At 40.2% G+C, this 17,763-nt stretch overlaps 1 protein-coding gene across 3 annotated transcripts in view; it reads left to right on the plus strand.

Annotated features, from left to right (window-relative positions):
• The window catches only part of CCDC68 (coiled-coil domain containing 68), a 45,176-nt gene extending 28,259 nt beyond the window's left edge, over positions 1-16,917 (plus strand). For 2 of the 3 annotated variants that reach the window (XM_064379144.1, XM_064379145.1), the window contains 3 exons: positions 9,625-9,701; positions 13,123-13,215; positions 14,149-16,917. In XM_064379144.1, the coding sequence (XP_064235214.1) occupies positions 9,625-9,701; positions 13,123-13,180 (135 nt within the window). In that variant the 3' untranslated portion in view covers positions 13,181-13,215; positions 14,149-16,917. The remainder of the gene's footprint in view (positions 1-9,624; positions 9,702-13,122; positions 13,216-14,148) is intronic. The other variant, XM_064379146.1, reaches the window with a different exon arrangement.
• The last annotated feature ends 846 nt before the right edge of the window (positions 16,918-17,763 follow it).

Below are 17,763 nucleotides of genomic sequence, written 5' to 3' on the forward strand. Positions count from 1 at the left end.
ACAATTTAATGATTGCTAAATTAGGAAGCGTTTAAAAGATTTTATTATGTTATTAAATTACTAGCATTATTAATGTTAAATATTATTAATGTAATTAAATGACTATGAAAAGTTCACTTAAATTTTCCAGAATACTTGCTGTAATGGAGAGACAGATGATAACCTCTCCTGATACGGACTTGAATCAGAAGCTTACTCAAGTCCACTCTTGTGTAAATTCCACTATAGCCAGATGGCCAGGCTTCCTGTGTCCTGCCTTTGTTCCCACGCATGATCCTTTCCTGGTTTGGGATGTACTCTTTTTTCCTTTCTTCACTCATATCCATCCTGGCCTCTAACCTTTGCCTCCAGGCTTACCCACTTCTAGAAGCCTGTTGTAATGGCCTTGCTTTTCAGTGTTTTCAAACTGAATACAATACATTCTAATGTCCTAGGATAAGACATGCTTTTCCTCCCTCCCACTCAGACCCCCTTTCCTCAGGACCCCTGTATTAGTCTGTTCTCATGCTGCTAATAAAGACAAACGCAAGACTGGGTAATTTATAAAGAAAAAGAGGTTTGTGGACTCACAGTTCACACGCTGGGGAGGCTTCACAATCATGGCATGAAGGAAGGTGGAAGCCGTGGCTTACATTGGCAGCAGGCAAAAGAAGCGTCAGCAGGGGAAATGCCAGAAGCTTATAAAACCATCAGATCTCGTGAGAACTCACTCACTATCATGAGAACAGTATAGGGGAAACTGCTGCCGTGATTCAACTGTCTCCACCTGGCCCTGCCCTTGACACGTGAAGATGATTACAATTCAAGGTGTGATTTGGGTGGAAACAGATCAAAATCATATCAACCCCCTTGCTGGCACTCAGCTGCCGTCCTTGACTCGCAATGCCCCTGCCTTGCAGGAAGTGCAGTGAAGCTGCTGCCAAGGCTGGAGCGCTTCTAAAGACCTCACAGCAACTCCACTTCAGCTCCATTTTTTTGCTGTGTCTCTGCTTCTGTCTCTGTCAAATGGCGCATCACCCACTGCCTGGAGCTGGTAACCTGTTCTACTCCGTCCCTCAGTATTTTGATTTTCTGCTCATTGTCACCTGCCAATGTAAATGTTGTCCAGTCCTGTGGACTGTGGAGATGCCGTAACTTCCCACTGGAGGCCTTATCATCTTTTGGAACTGTTCCTTCCACTACCGTGTTCTTTCTGCTTTCTCCAGACAGAAGTTGTTAAAAAATCATAAGAATAGTTTTTTACATCTTAATTATTTTAGCCTCATTTTCCATTTCTATTTTCCCGGCGGAAAACTGTTCTTTGGTTTTGAGGATAGACCTCACTGAAACTCACACTTGTTAGATTCTCACCCTCTTCAGGTTGTATGGGACTGATTACCACATTGCTCTCAGCTCTGTGCAGCTAAAAATGCCTTGATTGTGGAATAATTGGCTCAAAACTAGTGTTCACCCAAGTGCTCAGTAATAGCTGGATAATTTATATCAGGGGACCTTCAGATTATGTGATTCATGTCACAGTGGAGCCTCCTATGAAATGTTCTCTAAAGACATTTCTTCACTCCCTTTCTTACTTAGGACAAATGTTACTTGATAAAATATTTTTTCTTGTATTATTACATGTAGCAATATATTTGAGACAGGGTCTCACTCTGTTGCCCAAGCTGGAGTGCAGTGGCACGATCTTGGCTCACTGCAACCTCTGCCTCCCTGATTCAAGTGATTCTCCTGCCTCAGCCTCCTGAGTAGCTGGGATTACAGGTGCATGCCATGTCACCTGGCTAACTTTTGTATTTTTAGTAGAGACGGGATTTACCATACTGGCCAGGCTGGTCTCAAACTCCTGACCTCAGGTGATTTGCCCAACTCTCCCTTCCAAAGTGCTGGGATTACAGACATGAGCCACCACACCCAGCCTATTTCTTACACTTTTTATGTAACTGACATTCATTCATTCCATATAAGTTAGGACACATGGATATACAAATAGAACAAGAAAATCACAGATAAAAGTACCATCCCTGGGTACCAACTCAGCACAGTTGGGTATATATGTGTTTTGTGGGAATCTGTGTGCCTGTTACATACCTGTGTATACATATTAACTATAGAATATATATGGCACTGCACTATGCCTATCTACTGTATTCTCATTTTTAAGCTTTCATTTATTTTTTCATTTTTCCACATCACAAATTATGTAATTACTTCTACACTTAATTACTGAGTGGTTATTATGATATAGGCACTAAATTCTGAAAAACAATGTTGAACAAATTAGACATGAGCCCTGCTCTCTGGAACTTACTGGCTAGTGAGTGAATTTGAAATGCCTTTTTGTTCTGGACTAAATTTTTATTGAAACTGTTCCAACAGCGAATCAGCCTATTTTGGCTCCAATAGCTTACTGCTTTAATTATTGTACATCTGTAATGTGTTTTAATTGGAGAGGTTGTTTTAGGGTTGGCATTGTTCTCAGATCTTTCGCTTCATATGGTTCTGGGCTCTGCTCATACCTAATTAAGTGCCCATTCTTATCACAAAGTCAAGGTGTCAATGGTACTACTGCCTCTAATTCAATTTTTGTGTTCTTTAGTTGTGTCTATTTATTATATTGTTCCCAATGAGGGTTTTATCTTCCTAAATAAACTGACAACTTAACCCAGATACTGTACATTATCCAGCTGGCCTGTTGGTTAAACAGTTAGACCAGGAAGATGTATTTGTTTCCATTGTACTCTGTTTGTATATTCCAAAATTCAGCAAATAATTACTGACTATTCAGCAATTATGTCACAGAAATAGATGTGTGTCCCTCTCACCTCTCATGGAAACTTCTTGGCTTGTGACAAACTCTCTATAGTAATGTGACAGCACCTCTCAGTGTTGTCTTAGATTCTCTGCATGTAGCTCAACCCAAGCCAGTGTTTTTTTTTCTTTCTTTCTTCCTTTTTTTTTTTTTTGAGACGGAATCTTGCTCTGTCACCCAGGCTGGAGTGCAATGTCATGATCTCTGCTCACTGCAGCCTCTGCCTCCCAGGTTCAAGCAGTTCTCCTACCTCACACTCCCAAATAGCTGGGATTATAGGTGCCCACCACCACATCCAACTGATTTTTGTATTTCTAGTAGAGACAGGGTCCCACCATATTGGCCAGGTTGGTCTCGAACTTCTGACCTCAGGTGATCCACCCACTTTGGCCTCCCAAAGTGCTGGGATTTAGGTGTGAGCCACTGCACCCAGCCTCAAGCCAGTGTTTTTTAACACTTCTATAGAAAAATGGTTTCAAATAATAACAGTATCTGATGAGTGACTTTATGTTCTCAACATTTATTTTCTTCAATAGAAAAATCTTTCCTTCACAGTAGTGAATGTTACCATGCCCATGTGAGCTTTAAAAAGTCCAAGTCATATTAATTTATTTATTCAGTAGATATTTTGTGTGTTTATGATGTGTCAGGAAATGTTCTAAGTGGTAGGTATATGGCCATGAATGTGACAGATTGTCTCCGACTTCATCTTACTTATACTTTGAGAAAACAGACAATAAACAAGCAAGTATACAGCTTCATTAGGAAGTGCCAAGTACTCTGAGGAAGACTGGAAAACTGTGAGGAGTCATAGAGTAACAGGGATTAGGGAGGGCATCTCTGAGCACATGATGTCGGATCAGGTATCTAAATATGTAAATATAGTGACCTTGAGCCATAGTGATTCAACTTATTTTATTTTATTTTATTATCTGTTTTTTAGAGACAAGGTCTCACTCTGTTGCCCAGTCTGGAGTGCTGTGGCATGATCATGGCTCACTGCAGCCTCAACCTCCCAGGCTCAAGCAGTCCTCCTACTTCAGCCTTCTGCGTAGCTGGGAATACAGGTGCACACTACCATACCTGACTAATTTTATTTTTAAAAAATTGTACAGACAGAGTTTCACTGTATTGCCAGGGCTGGTTTCAAACCCCTGGGCTCAAGTGATCCTCCTGCCTTGGCCTCCCAAAGTGCTGGGATTACAAGTGTGAACCACTTCACCCAGCCCCACAGTAAATAAATTTCTATCCTATTCCTAGTGAATGCCTTATTATAAAGCTTTTAAGCTAGAATAAAATGTGCAGGGGTACTCTATCTTGCACTGCAAAATTAAGGCCACTGCCCATTTTGGAATTCCTGAAATAACAGGATGCACTGATTCAGTTTGTGAAAAATGATCATCAGAACTTGAACAACATTTTAAACACATCAACTTTGTAAATCCTAAAGACAGCATCACTTTCTCATTCATACTAGAATCATTTGTCTCTGCTTAGTCATGCTACATGTTTGGTTTTCTTTAATCCTCAAAGCTGCTCCAGGAGAGTTATTATTGACTACATTTTGCAAGTAAAAAAACTGAGGGTCAGAAAAGTTGAGCAACTTGTTTAAAATCAACCAGCTAGCAGGTGGCAAAACCTGCATTTGAGTCTGCTTGGCTTTGCAGCACATGCCTCCCCGCCAATATCTGCTTATCTGGATATCTGGGTGACACGGTTTAGCTGTGTCCTCATACTAATCTCATCTTGAATTGTAGCTCCCATAATTCCCATGTGTTGTGGGAGGGACCCAGTTGGAGATAATTGAATCATAAGGATAGTTTCCCCCTTACTGTTCTTATGGTAGTGAATAAGTCTCATGAGATCTGATGGCTTTATACGGGGAAATCCCTTTTGCTTGGTTCTCATTCTCTCTTGCCTGCCTCCATGTAAGACGTGTCTTTGTGTTTCTTTTGCCTTCTGCCATGATTGTGAGGCCTTCCCAGCCATATGGAACTGTGAGTCCATTAAACCTCTTTTCTTTATAAATTACCCAGTCTTGGGTACATCTCTATTAGCAGTGTCAGTACAGACTAATACACTGGGTGATTAAATAAGTGTGTGTGTATGTGTGTGTGTGTGTGTATGTGTATACATGTTTGTGAAATATATATGTGTATCCAATATTTTTTTAAACACATGGTTATAATATTAAATTTGCATGATTTTTTACATTGATTTTAGTCATTGTCATTGTTACTGTATTAAATATTTTCTATTTTACTTCTAGCTTTTATGTCATGGAAACACTTTTTTCCTGTGGTGGTCTTTCTATCCTAGTAGTTTTTTTTCCTGCCTATAGGTGATAAAATTGACTCATATAACCCTATCTTTTAAAAAATCATTAATTCTTCTTAACCAGTTTTAAATACTGCCAGAAAATTTCCGCTTAACTCTGCCAAAATTATTTACTTCCTGTTTTTGCATATCTTTCTTCATCTTAATTTACAGCTCTGACACTCGTTTTATATTTATTGCATTTTTAGTTTCTTCACTAAGGACCTGCTCCTAGGGAAATGCATCTTCAGAAATTACTCCATTTTCTAAACTTTGAAGATTATCCTACTTTATATAAGCACCATCATCCTTAAAATTTAATTCTTGGAGTGTGTTGCTAAAATATTAAGTATGCAAAAATTATATTCTTTTTGAAAACTATGTGAATAAACTATCCTTACACAGAGCCATAATAATGGCAGGCATATTCTGGCCAGTGATTTGCAGTTTTTAAATAAAACTCATGCATGTACTCTCCTAGTTAAGGGAAAAATCAGAAAAGTCTATGAATCAAGACTAAATACCTAAATCTGGTAGATGAAACAAATCAGCATGGAATTTAAAATAAATTAAAGAGGGTCTAACATAATAACTCTTATGCTTTTGTATTGTTTGGTACTGAATTGGTTGAAAAACCAGGAGTTTATTCTGGGAAAACCTAAGTAGCTTTTACCTAATTGACCAGTCACAGAATATTTTCATTCTAATGGTGCTTGTCATCAAGAGAGTGCGTTTCAAATTGCCTCATCACGTGTATAGTACTGTAGAGAGGGACTTTTTTCTAGGCACATGCTTGGCCTATAATATGTGCCTGCACTTGTTTGGAGTGTATAATAGATTTATATTCATTATATGAGGAGATCTTTATCATTAACTGATCAAATCTGAAGTACATTTCCTGGATGGAACTTAGCTTCACTCGAAATTTCACAGTGGAATGATGACTGCATATGAAGATACTGGCCTCATCTTTCAATTATTATTAATGATAAATGCTGAGAGCTAAGAAGGGGCACAATTCAAGACTGACTCTAAACCATTGACTTACTCCAAACCATCAGGTGGAATTTCAGAAAATATCTTGTAGGCTGGGTGCAGTGGCTCTCACCTGTAATCTCAGCACTTTGGGAGCCTAAGGAGGATGGATCACTTGAGACCAGGAGTTCAAGACTAGTCTGGCCAACATGGTGAAACCCTGTCTCTACTGAAAAAAAAAACAACAAAAATTGACTGGGTGTGGGGGGCACATGCTTGTAATCCTAGCTACTCAGGAGGCTGAGGCAAGAGAATCACTTGAACCCCGGAGGTGGAGGTGGAGGTGGAGGTTGCAGTGAGCCATTGATGTCTGTGATGGGCCATCTGGAGGGGCCACTGCCCTCTCACTGGCTGCAGCAGGGAGGCGTGGTCAGGGCTGCATGCTCCATGGAGCCCACAAGAGCCCCACTCCCACTGGGCACAGCTTCACCTGCCTAAACTGTGGCTGTAGATTCAGGAATCCCTGTACTTTTGGGGGCCTGGGAAGGTCCCCCCGCTGCCCTTGCAGGCTCGGAAGTGCCTGCGCCCACTGCCTGGCTTCTCCCTGCTGTTGGCACCCTCTCCAGTCTCAGAGCAAAATTGGGTCCAAGCCTGGTCACTGTCACAGCCCAGCTGGGTATGTGCATGGTCGGGATGTGCTGACATGCCAGCTCCTTTCTGCCTCAACTCCCTCTGGACTTTGGGCACCAACAAGCATGGGAAGGAAGCCAAGGGGGTGCTGAGGGCAGCTTGGCACTGCCCTGAAGGTGCCCTTTGGCACAAACAGCCTGGGCATGATGAACCATGCAGAAGGCAGACAGGCTCCTGGTCAGAAGGAGCAGTTCCCCAGTGAGTTCCCACCTTTAAGCCAGGGAGGTCCTAAAGGTTAAGGGCCGGGCTGCCAGTCCCTGTGGACTGGAATGGGAACTTGTGTTGCCTTTTCTGGGCCCACCCATAGCCACCCATGGACCAATCAGCACATACTTCCTCCCTTTTGAGGCCATAAAAGCCCCAGGTTTACCCCCTGCCTGCAGAGAGGAGGCACCCACTCTAGGGCTTCCTCTCTGCTGAGAGCTGCACTGATGATGGGACAGCCAGCTGTAGAGAGGAGCTACCCTCTCTGCTGATAGCTGAACATTTGTTGGGATTACTTGCCTAGCAGAGAGGAGCTACCTTCTCTGCAAGGAGCTGGACACTCGTTAGGACACAGCTCCTGGGTGCAGAAAGGAGCTGCCCACTACAGGTTTCCTCTGAGCCGTTTCAATAAAGCTCCTCTTCATCTTGCTTGACCTCCACTTTTCTGTGTACCTCATTCTTCCTGGTTGCAGGACAAGAACTCAGGACCCAGTGGGTGCCTGGGTTAAAACAGCTGTAATACAAACAGGGCTGAGACATGCCCCTTGCTCACCATGTTGCAGGCAAAGAGAAGGAAAGAGCTGTGGCCCTTTGGGGATCCCAGACCTGGGAGCTCCCTGAGCTAGGGCTGTGACTGTCTCTTTGTGGCCTTGTGGTTCCTGGCATCTCCAAGCTTCCAGGTGCCACTGTGTTCCCCAGTGCCAGCTGTGGAAGCTGCTTTCAATGTGCCTGGTCTGGCTGCAGCCTTGGCACCCATGCCAGTACCTGGAGCTGCACACCTCACTGTAGCAGCCGGCATGTTTGACTGTGCACAGTAGCAGACCCCACGCTTGATCACACATCCCTCGCCATTCCACGTCTGACTTGCCCTTGGCAGGCATGGGACCTAGGCCAGTAGCATGCAGCCTGCCAGGCTCAGTGAATGAAATGAGCCCAGCAGACCCAAGCAAAACTCCGGCAAAGGTGCCACCGGCCACAAAGATTTCCAGCCAGATAAAAGACACCCTGTAACACTGAGATCACATCACTGTACTCCAGCCTGGGGGACAGGGTGAGACCCTGTCTCAAAAAAAGAAAAAAAAAGAAAGAAAGAAAATACCTTTTAAACTATAATTACATGATGCTCTAAGCCTGTTTTCCTTGAAAGGGAAGGGAGCTGGTGTCCCTGTTCATCACCTGTCATTGTTCCACCCAGCTACCTTTTGGTCCCAGACACTTTAATGTGGGTGTGTCCTTTAAAGACCCCTGGCCTGCCAGTGCAACTCACTGGCAATTCATCATTGGTCATGATCCTTCACAGTTTTAAGTCTCACTTTCCAGATCTGGGAAGTAAAATTGCTCGCTTGGCTGTGTTGTAGAGAAAGCACTGGCTCTGGATGGGAGTACACAGCCTGGCAGTGACCTCTGCCACGAATAGGGTGTGGGGCACTGGAAGTCTTCGGAATTTGATTTATAAAAATGGTACTTGGGGCTGAGCACAGTGGTTCACACCTGCAATCTCAGCACTTTGAGAGGCTGAGGCAGGCAGATTGTTCAAGTCCAGGAGTTTAAGACCAGCCTGAGCAACATGGTGAAACCCTGTCTCTACCAAAAATACAAAAATTAGTTGGGCATGGTGGCACACACCTGTGGTCCCAGCTACTGAGGAGGCTGAGTGACATCCTAATGGTTTCAGCCTGAGAGTTGGAGGTTGAAGTGAGCCGAGATTGTGTCACTGCACTCCAGCCTGTGCGACAGAGCCAGACATTGATTGTCTCAAAAAAAAAGAAAAAAGGCACTTGGACTAGAAAATCATAACCAACTCCTTTTAAGTCTTAAAATCTGTGCCAGGCACTAGCTGAGCACTTGACATATTTTCTATCTCATTTTAAATCTGTGAAGAAGGCGTTATTATATCTGCAATACAGATGAGGAAATTAGGCACAGAGAGGTTAAGTGTCTTAAATGAGGTTACATAACCAGTAAGTGGCCATGCCAGGATTTGTACCTGAGAACTTGCACCCTAACCATTCCTTTTCTTAGCTGTTGCATGAACTCCCAGAATTACGAGAGTGCTTCCAGATGTAAAATATTATGTTCATATGTTGTTTCTTCCAACAACTTACACAAGGTGGGCAGTTATGTATTATTTACCACTAGTATAGATATGAAGAAACTAAGGCTTCATAAGAAAATGGAGGCTGTAGAGGCCACAAACTTATATTAATAGTAAAAAGCAGATGGGACCTATTTTCATGGGGTTTATAATCAAGAGATCTCAAAAGAAAGATGAACATGTGATCGATATTGTGGGTATCTTTAACAAGGTTCTTTAAAAGTTCTTCTCATTTGTCTATATTTTTAAAACTCTGTAAAATAAAATATAGATACTTCAGCTGTTGAATTTCAGATGCTAAATCAGAATACTGTATTTTAGTCCCTTGGTAAATTATGCATTTTTCAGGGAGTATCTGCATCTTCGGAGATAATATTTAGTGACTTTCAACTGGCTATTGTCTTTGTTCTATAGTATAATTGCAATAACAAACTTACTGCCAAGGAGTGAGGCAGGCGTTGGGTTGAATAGAAGCATTGAGGGGGTAGCTAATAAATATGTTAGCGATTTGATCTCTGCAATTTTTTTTCAATTTTAGAATAAAGAACTAAAAACCCAGGTAGCACTTTCATCTGAAACTCCTAGGACAAAGTTATCTAAGGCTGTTTCTACAAGGTAAGGTCTTTGTCTTCTTCCACCCTGTCTTCACAACCTGTGTTGAACACGTTTGACATTCAACCCACTTGAGAAAGATTCCAGTCTGTCAGTACTTATGCAATCATTTGTTTACTATCTGTCTAACTGTGTTAATCTTGTTCATCATTTGATCTTCAAAGCCTAACACAGAAATACTAAATAAATTAATGAACAAGTTTACATTACCTCTTTTTTCTTCTTTGCCCTAAAACAAGCCCAATCTCAACTCCAACATCTAGACATTACAGATCATCTCCTTTACTGTCTTTCTTCTTCTGTTGCTCATTATTTTGTGCCATTGATGGACATTTTAAACTTTAATTGTTGGCATTTATTGAAATTGCTATGTTGTCAAATCTAATGAATTATTAATATAAATGTCACCAGGGCAAGAATAGTTCTTTTTATTTCTTGCATTGGTAAGAACAAGGATCTTCAACAACCACCTAATAATGAATGATTTCAAGTGATGATGATGACCTACTAAAGAAATTGAAATGATGGTTGAAACCATCTAAGTCACTTTTTTAAGTTAAATTTTTGTTGTGGTTGTTGTTGGCAGAATCAGAATCTGGGCTCATATCTCATTTCCATAAACCCCATGAAATTATCATTTAAAAGAAAACATAGTCTAATTACATGTATCATTTAAAAAGTGATTAAAAGCTTCCTCTTCTAGCAGCTTTTGAATTTCCCAAGCTAGTCCCTCTAGGGAAGAATCTCATTTTCTAAACCTCTCTTCAGCCCAGTGCCAGAGGTGGAAAAATCAGACCCACTGTAATTAGCATCAGTCTAGGAATTCAGGAAGATTCATCTCTCTCTTTAAAACTGCCTGAAACAGTATTTCACTTTGCTAATGTTGTATGTAATTAGAGACTAGAGATGAAACTATTATGATTCAAGTCCTCTAAAATCTTTTGGCCTCTGCATGCTAAGTTATAAACTTTCTGGCCACTAGCCCTGCAACTTCTAGAAAAGAAAAGAAATGAAGCCCCAGAGGTTTCCCAGGAGGAGATGAAATGCCCACATCTCAGAAGCAGGGAGAGTAGAGTCACTTCAGCTGGGGGAGACATGAAAGGTTTGGACTAGGAGGGCAAGCGTAACATTCCAAGGGAAGGAAGAATGGTCAATGTTTTGCTCCCTTCCGTCTGTGCCATTCCCATTGGGGTGGTGAAGCACTGTGGCCAGTCCTAGCTGCTCGAACCCTGGCGGGAATGGAGCCATAATGGAGCAGACAAGGAAACAGCTGGTTATCTTCATATTGTGACTACTCTAGTGTTGAATGCTGAGACTCTGGCTGGTATATAGGGGTCATTTGGAGAAAATTACTTCTTTGGCCAACTCTTTAGATGCAGCTATTAATTAGTATTTAATTAATAAAGGTTTACTGTTTTAAAGACTTTTCTTCTTCCTATGACTTGGGAAAGGTCAAATGGGGAAATTTCCTAATTGAAGTGGTGACAGTAGACTGAATGTCTCCTTTGTTCTGTGATTTTTGATAAAAATTCTAGTGTTCATGATGTAAAGCAGCAGTCCCCATTCTTTTTGGCACCAGGTTTCATGGAAGACAGTTTTTCCATGAACCAGTGTGGAGAGGATGGTTTTGGGATGATTAAAGTGCATTACATTTATTTTTATTTCTATTACATTGTAATGTATAATAAAATAATTATAAACTCACTGTAATGTAGAATCAGTGGGAGCCCTGAGCTTGTGTTCTTGTAACTAGCCGGTCTTATCTGGGGGTGAGACAGATACTCCGGCAGTAGATTCTCATAAGGAGCACGCAACCTACATCCATGGCATGCACAGTTCACAATGGGGTTCGCGCTCCTGTGAGACTCTAACGCCATTGCTGATCTGACAGGAGGTGGCGCTCAGGAGGTAATGTGAGTGTTGGGGAGTGGCTGTAAATACAGATGAAGCTTCTCTCTCTTGCCTGCTGCTCACCTCCTGCTGTGTGGTCCTATTCCTAACAGGCCATAGACTGATACCAGTCCATGGCCCAGGGGCTGGGGACCCCTGATATAAAGGTAGGACTCACATTTGCAAAATGAAATATGACCCATTGGCCACTTAAAACATGTAAGTGGTAGTTTGGTGTGGTAAATCTGGATTCACGAATACACAGTGAAATTAACTCTAGGGAGAGATTTGAGAACAAAGAGAACTGTTAAGACTCAAATTAGAAAAATATGTACACATAAAAATTTAATCCTGGCAAATCTCTACACATTCTCTCAGGGAGTACAAACAAGGTTTTTTCTTTTTTACTTGAGCATTAGAACATATAGGTCTGTCTGTCCCTTCCTTCCTTCCTTCCTTCCTTCCTTCCTTCCTTCCTTCCTTCCTTCCTTTCTTCCTTCTTTCCTTCCTTCCTTCCTTCTTCCCTCCCTCCCTCCCTTCCCTCCCTTCTTCTCTCAGCCCTTCCTCCCCTCCTCTCCTTCCCCTTCCTTTCCCTTCCTCTCCCCTCCCCTCCTCCCAACCAGCCCCTCTCCTCCCCTCCTCTTCCTTTCATTCTCTCTTGACAGGTCTCACTCTGTGGCCCAGGCTGGAGTGCAGTAATGTAATCATAGCTCACCTTAACCTCAAACTCCTGGGCTCAAGGGATTTTCCCACCTCAGCCTCCCCAGTAGCTAGGCTACAGGCACACCGTCATACCTGGCTATTTTCTTTTTGTAGAGAACAGGGTCTTGCTATGCTGCCTAGGCTGGTCTTGAACTCCTGGGCTCAAGTGATTCTCCCATCTCAGCCTCCCAAAATGTTAGGATTACGGTCATGAGCCACTGTGTCCAGCCTGATGTTTCTTGAGTGGTTTGCTTGGGATTAGAGGCCATGTTGTTAAACAACAATAATAAAATATCCACATGTTTATGTGTGTATGCATGCATATATGTCTGTGTACATATATATATGTGTGTATATATATATGTGTGTGTGTATATATATATATATACTGTAAGTACATATGTATTTACAGTTTTAAATACTAGAATCTCAGAGTGAGGAAATAAATTCAGGCTATGCAAAATGCACTGAACTAAAACAGCCGGAGGTAACAGTAGATCTGTGTTTTGTCATCTCCAGCTCACTCTGGGGAACCTCTTCACCAGGTGGAATGGCAGATACAGGCTCTTCCACTCTCTGGCTTCCCTCACGCTCCCTCATTCTTGTCCTGTTACATCTAGTAGAATCTGCATACGTTAAATGCTTTCACAATGCAATTCTACTGTATATCATGGGGAACTGGTCAGAATACATCTATTAACACATCTCTTAGAACAAAGCAGTTAGTTCAGATTTGATATTAATGTATTGTGGTAGTTGAGTATGGTGGTCTAGCCGTGATCACTAGAGTTTAGCATTCTCCATTTTGATCATCGTGTTGTCTTTCCTACAGCGAATTGAAGACCGAAGGTATTTCCCCTTATTTCATGCTGATTAGGTTACGGAAATGAACTGGCTGGATGAAGATCTGATTTAGAAAGACTGCGTAAGTCTTACTTATTCTCTGAAACACAGTACAAACTTCATGTTAAAATGGCGCAATGCCATTATTTAAATTGAACTTATTACATACCAATGGCTTTGCAAGAAGATGACATTTTAGAAAATCAAACAAATATATAAGTAATGGAAGGACTCTTCAAAACTTACCAAATAGTGAAGGAACCAGGTGCCTTCCCATGATGGTAGACAGATTCTGCTTTAAATAAAAAAAAAAATCTGAATCTTGTTTTCAATTTTTCTTTCTAATGGGACTGTTTTAAGATTGTCAACTCTGAGTTTTTGATGTGGTTTTTAAGTGTATAAATAGAATGGAGAGTGTTTATATGTATGAATGAGCATACATTTTCTGCATATATATGTATGAAAGGCATATATATGAATAAATGAGCATGCATATTTGAAAGTTGACTTTTGGATGATAAGAAAGATCTCACAGCGACATAAGTTCATCTCCTGATCCATTGTTTGTGGGAGAATTATACTCAACTGAATTACGGGCAGGAGAAAGAGCAGATTCCTTTAGCTAATTCCCCAACCTGTATGCCCCTCTAAAGTTGAGAATCAAGGCTGCCTCACCACACCTTAGAGAATGACTGTTCTTCAGTAGTTCTGGGATTAAACATTGGTTTCTAGAGGTAACCTATATGCATAAACACATAGGGGTGCACATGGTATCCTCTGCCTTTGTGACAAATTTTCTTCTTGATATTTATTAATAGTATCTAAATAAAATATTGGGGGAAATAGAAAAATAATGGTGTTAGCCCATACTTCCATGAAAATGTATTAATTTTAGGCTCAAGGGAATAATGGCTGCTGTTTGCAGCCAGGAAGAATCTGAACTCATGAATTGAAACAGTATATCTAGTGTTTTCGTGAATGTGTGCTTAAATTCTGATATATGTCTTCTTTATAGGTGGAGTTTGTGATTGCAGTGAATAAGACCTAACTTGCAGAAATGCAGACATATACTCAGGAAAGAACAAACTTTATTTAAATGTATAATGAGAGAACTTGGTCCCCCTAAAGGATGAATTTCCTTTGGGCCTTTGGTCTTCCTTTCTAGTATACAGCTTTAAATATTTGCTCAGGAAAGATGCTTCAAGCCTTTCATTGTGGAATGTGAAATATCAATGTTGTCTATAAAATATTTGAAGGTTTATAAAAATGAGATGATGTAATATATTTACAAATTCATCCAAGTACTGTAATGCTTGATTTGTTGCATAACTGTGTGTGAATTTTATGCTTCATGGTATCTTTGGAAACATTTTTATTGCTTGCTTATTTTGAAGGTATAAGTTATCCATTAACATTTAGGGAATAATTACTCTATGCCAGGAAGAAGTCTAAGTCCTTTATTTGTATTAATTCCTTTTATCTTCCCCAAAGCCCTCATAAGCAGATAGTATTATTCCTGTTTTACAGGGGAAGATACTGAGAGTGGTTGAGTAATTTGCCCAGCTGCTAACTGTAAAGCGAATATTTGAACCTTTTGACATGGCTATTGATATTCATTCTACTTGCTCACATGGTGGTCTGAGAAATTTCCCAGCTATAGATATCTCTCTCTTTTTGCCACTTTAATAAGCACATAGCTTCCTGGATGACTGCCTGTGTTATCCTATGGATGACAGTAAGAAACAACACTTACTGATAAAATCAATGTTTTGCTGAAATGAATTGAATTTCACCAGTTGAACTACCATTGTGAGAACTCAGTTCAGACAAACTTCCCTGCTAAAAATCTGCTTATCATACATTTACTATTTATGACTTTATGTCACATTGCAGAATTTCTTTGTGATACATTTTCAGGCACTCTTGTAGGAAAATTAGGATCACGAATCCTGCTTTAAGAATTTGCAGTATAGTAAGAGAATCCATCTTTTACTAGGAGACCAGATTCCTTTTATACCTCATTTATCATGCTGGATTGTAATAAATTGCAGATTTTGGAATAAGCTTATTTAACCGACCTAACAATCTTGATGATTTCCATTAGAATAACTTATGTTAAGGTCAAAAGTGGAAAGACATTGTTGGTTTGTATTTTGAATTAACTATACTCATTTTTGAACATGGAAATACAGTTGTGAAACAACCTATGCAAAAATCGTAACAGTGAGAAAATTATGACAGTGAAATAGCTCTGACCTAACTATCTTACCTCCAAACTGCCCTTGGTCATTCCTGAGTGTGGGCCAACCTAACTTTGGGAGAAATTAACTTTATAGCTTAAATGATAACAGCCCTTCCCAAAACTAAACTGCCTTTGTAAAACTATTGAAAGGCCCCTAAGTTAAGAGGAGAGGGGCTTAAATTCTGCTAAGGTATAGACACAGTTAAATGATAACCAACCATTATTCTGGAGGTCACAAGCTATGCAACTTTCCCTGTTATTCCTGTAAATAGCATCACTATTGTAGAACCTAAGATTGGCCTTTTGAAATATCTTGTCAGGCTTCTGCACATATTTTTTTTTTTTTTGAGATGGAATCTCGCTTTGTCACCCAGGCTGGAGTCCAGTGTTATGATCTCGGCTCACTGCAACCTCTGCCTCCCAGATTCAAGCAATTCTCCTGCCTCAGCCTCCCGAGTAGCTGGGATTTCAGGCACCCACCACCATGCCCAGCTAATTTTTGTATTTTTAGTAGAGATGGGGTTTTGCCATATTGGGCAGGTTGGTCTTGAACTCTTGGCCTCAGGTAATCCACCTGCCTTGGCCTCCCAAAGTGCTGGAATTACAGACATGAGTCACCATATCCAGCCCACTTCTGCATTTCTGATGACCAGATGGCCCCACCTGAAGGAGCAGCTCCTCTGTGGCCCCCAACCAAAATTGGACTCAGTTCAGGAGGACCATTTTCTGCACTTCGATGATTGCATCCCCAACCGGTCAGCATTTCTCATTTCCCCAAACCCTCTGCCCACAAAACTATACTTGAAAAACCCTAGCCTCTGAATTTTCAGGGAAGCTGATTTGATCCGGCTCTATGTGTATAGAACTCTTTCTCTACTGCAATCCCCCTGCCTTGATTGGCTTTATGTGGGCAGTTGGCTCAATGTGGGCAGAGGGCAAGATAAACCCACTGGGCAGTTACAGTGGAATATAATACAGATGAGACCTGCTCATGACATCTCCAGGCTCACTCTGGAAGTCTTTGGATTTCCTGAGAATAAAAATAAGCCATTTCAGAGGACCCCAAAAGTTCAAATTCTTCAAATATAAATGTGTCTTTATAATACCATCAGCCTTATCATTTATTTGTCATTTACAGATTGTTTTCTATATCCTTATTATTTCCACTTTGATCATTTGAAATGCCTTTTTTAAAAAAAAAAAACAAAAAACCTCTCAGTGAAAAAAAACAAGATTACAAGGGGGAATACTCTTTATTCAGCTAAAATAGTACTCTACAAGAAATATAGGAAAAGAAACACTAGTTCGGTTGTATTCTAAATAAATATACTTCTAATTACACTCTTGAATTTATTGGATAAGAAGGTCTGAGGTGGGTCTGAAATTCATACATGAAGTCAGGAAAAGAAAAGAAACTTAGTACCTTGATTACATATGTTGTTACAAATTATCATTATGAAATATTTAAACAATTGCTCTAGTATGTCTTTTGAATAATTGCTTATAATATGCCTTACCATAAATAAAATTGATGCTACATTGTGCAAATTATTTTTATTTCTTTTTATATTAAAATTATGCTCCCTCAATTTTTCTGCTGCTTTTCCATGGATTCAAATTAACAATAAAATTATTCTACTAAGCTTTTACTCTAAATTTGAGTACAAGATTAACATAAAAGAATCAACATATTAACAGTTGGTGAAAAGACAGACAGATCAATGGGAGGAAGGAAGAATCCATAAGTACGTCCATGTAGATGATTGATTGAGTTTTGAAAAAGATGTCAAGACTATCCAATGGGGGAAGGAAAGTCTTCCCAATGGTACCAGAAATACTGGAAATGTTGACATGGGGTGGGGGAAAATAAACGTTGATCCTTACTTCATACCATATACAATATAATAACTAACCTGAAATGGGCAATATGCCTAGATGTAAAGCTAAAACTACAAAATTTCTAGGAGAAAACCTAGTAGATTATCTTTGCAATATTAAGGCAGGCAAGATTCCAAAATAGCACAAAAAGAACATGAGCCATAAAAGAAAAAAATTGTAAATTGAATTTTATTAACATTCATCTCTTTTGCTTTTTGAAAGACACCACTAAAGAACCAAAAAGTAAGCCATAGAATTACAGAAAGTACTCACAACATATATAGGGTTTGAATCCGGAATACATAAAGACTCTTGAAACATAAATATAATAATACAATAAAGATGGGCAAAAATGATTGAACTATTGCTTTACAAAACAAGATACACAAATGACAAATACACACCTGAAAAGATGCTTAATACATTAGCTGCCAAGGAAATACAAATTAAAACCACTAAGAGATACCACATTAGTGGTATCTAACACTCCAACCCATTAAAACAAACAAA

The sequence above is a fragment of the Aotus nancymaae genome, unplaced genomic scaffold (assembly GCF_030222135.1).
Source record: "Aotus nancymaae isolate 86718 unplaced genomic scaffold, 86718_ANA_hifiasm-v0.15.2.pri h1tg000020l, whole genome shotgun sequence".
Classification (NCBI taxonomy): Eukaryota; Metazoa; Chordata; class Mammalia; order Primates; family Aotidae; genus Aotus; species Aotus nancymaae.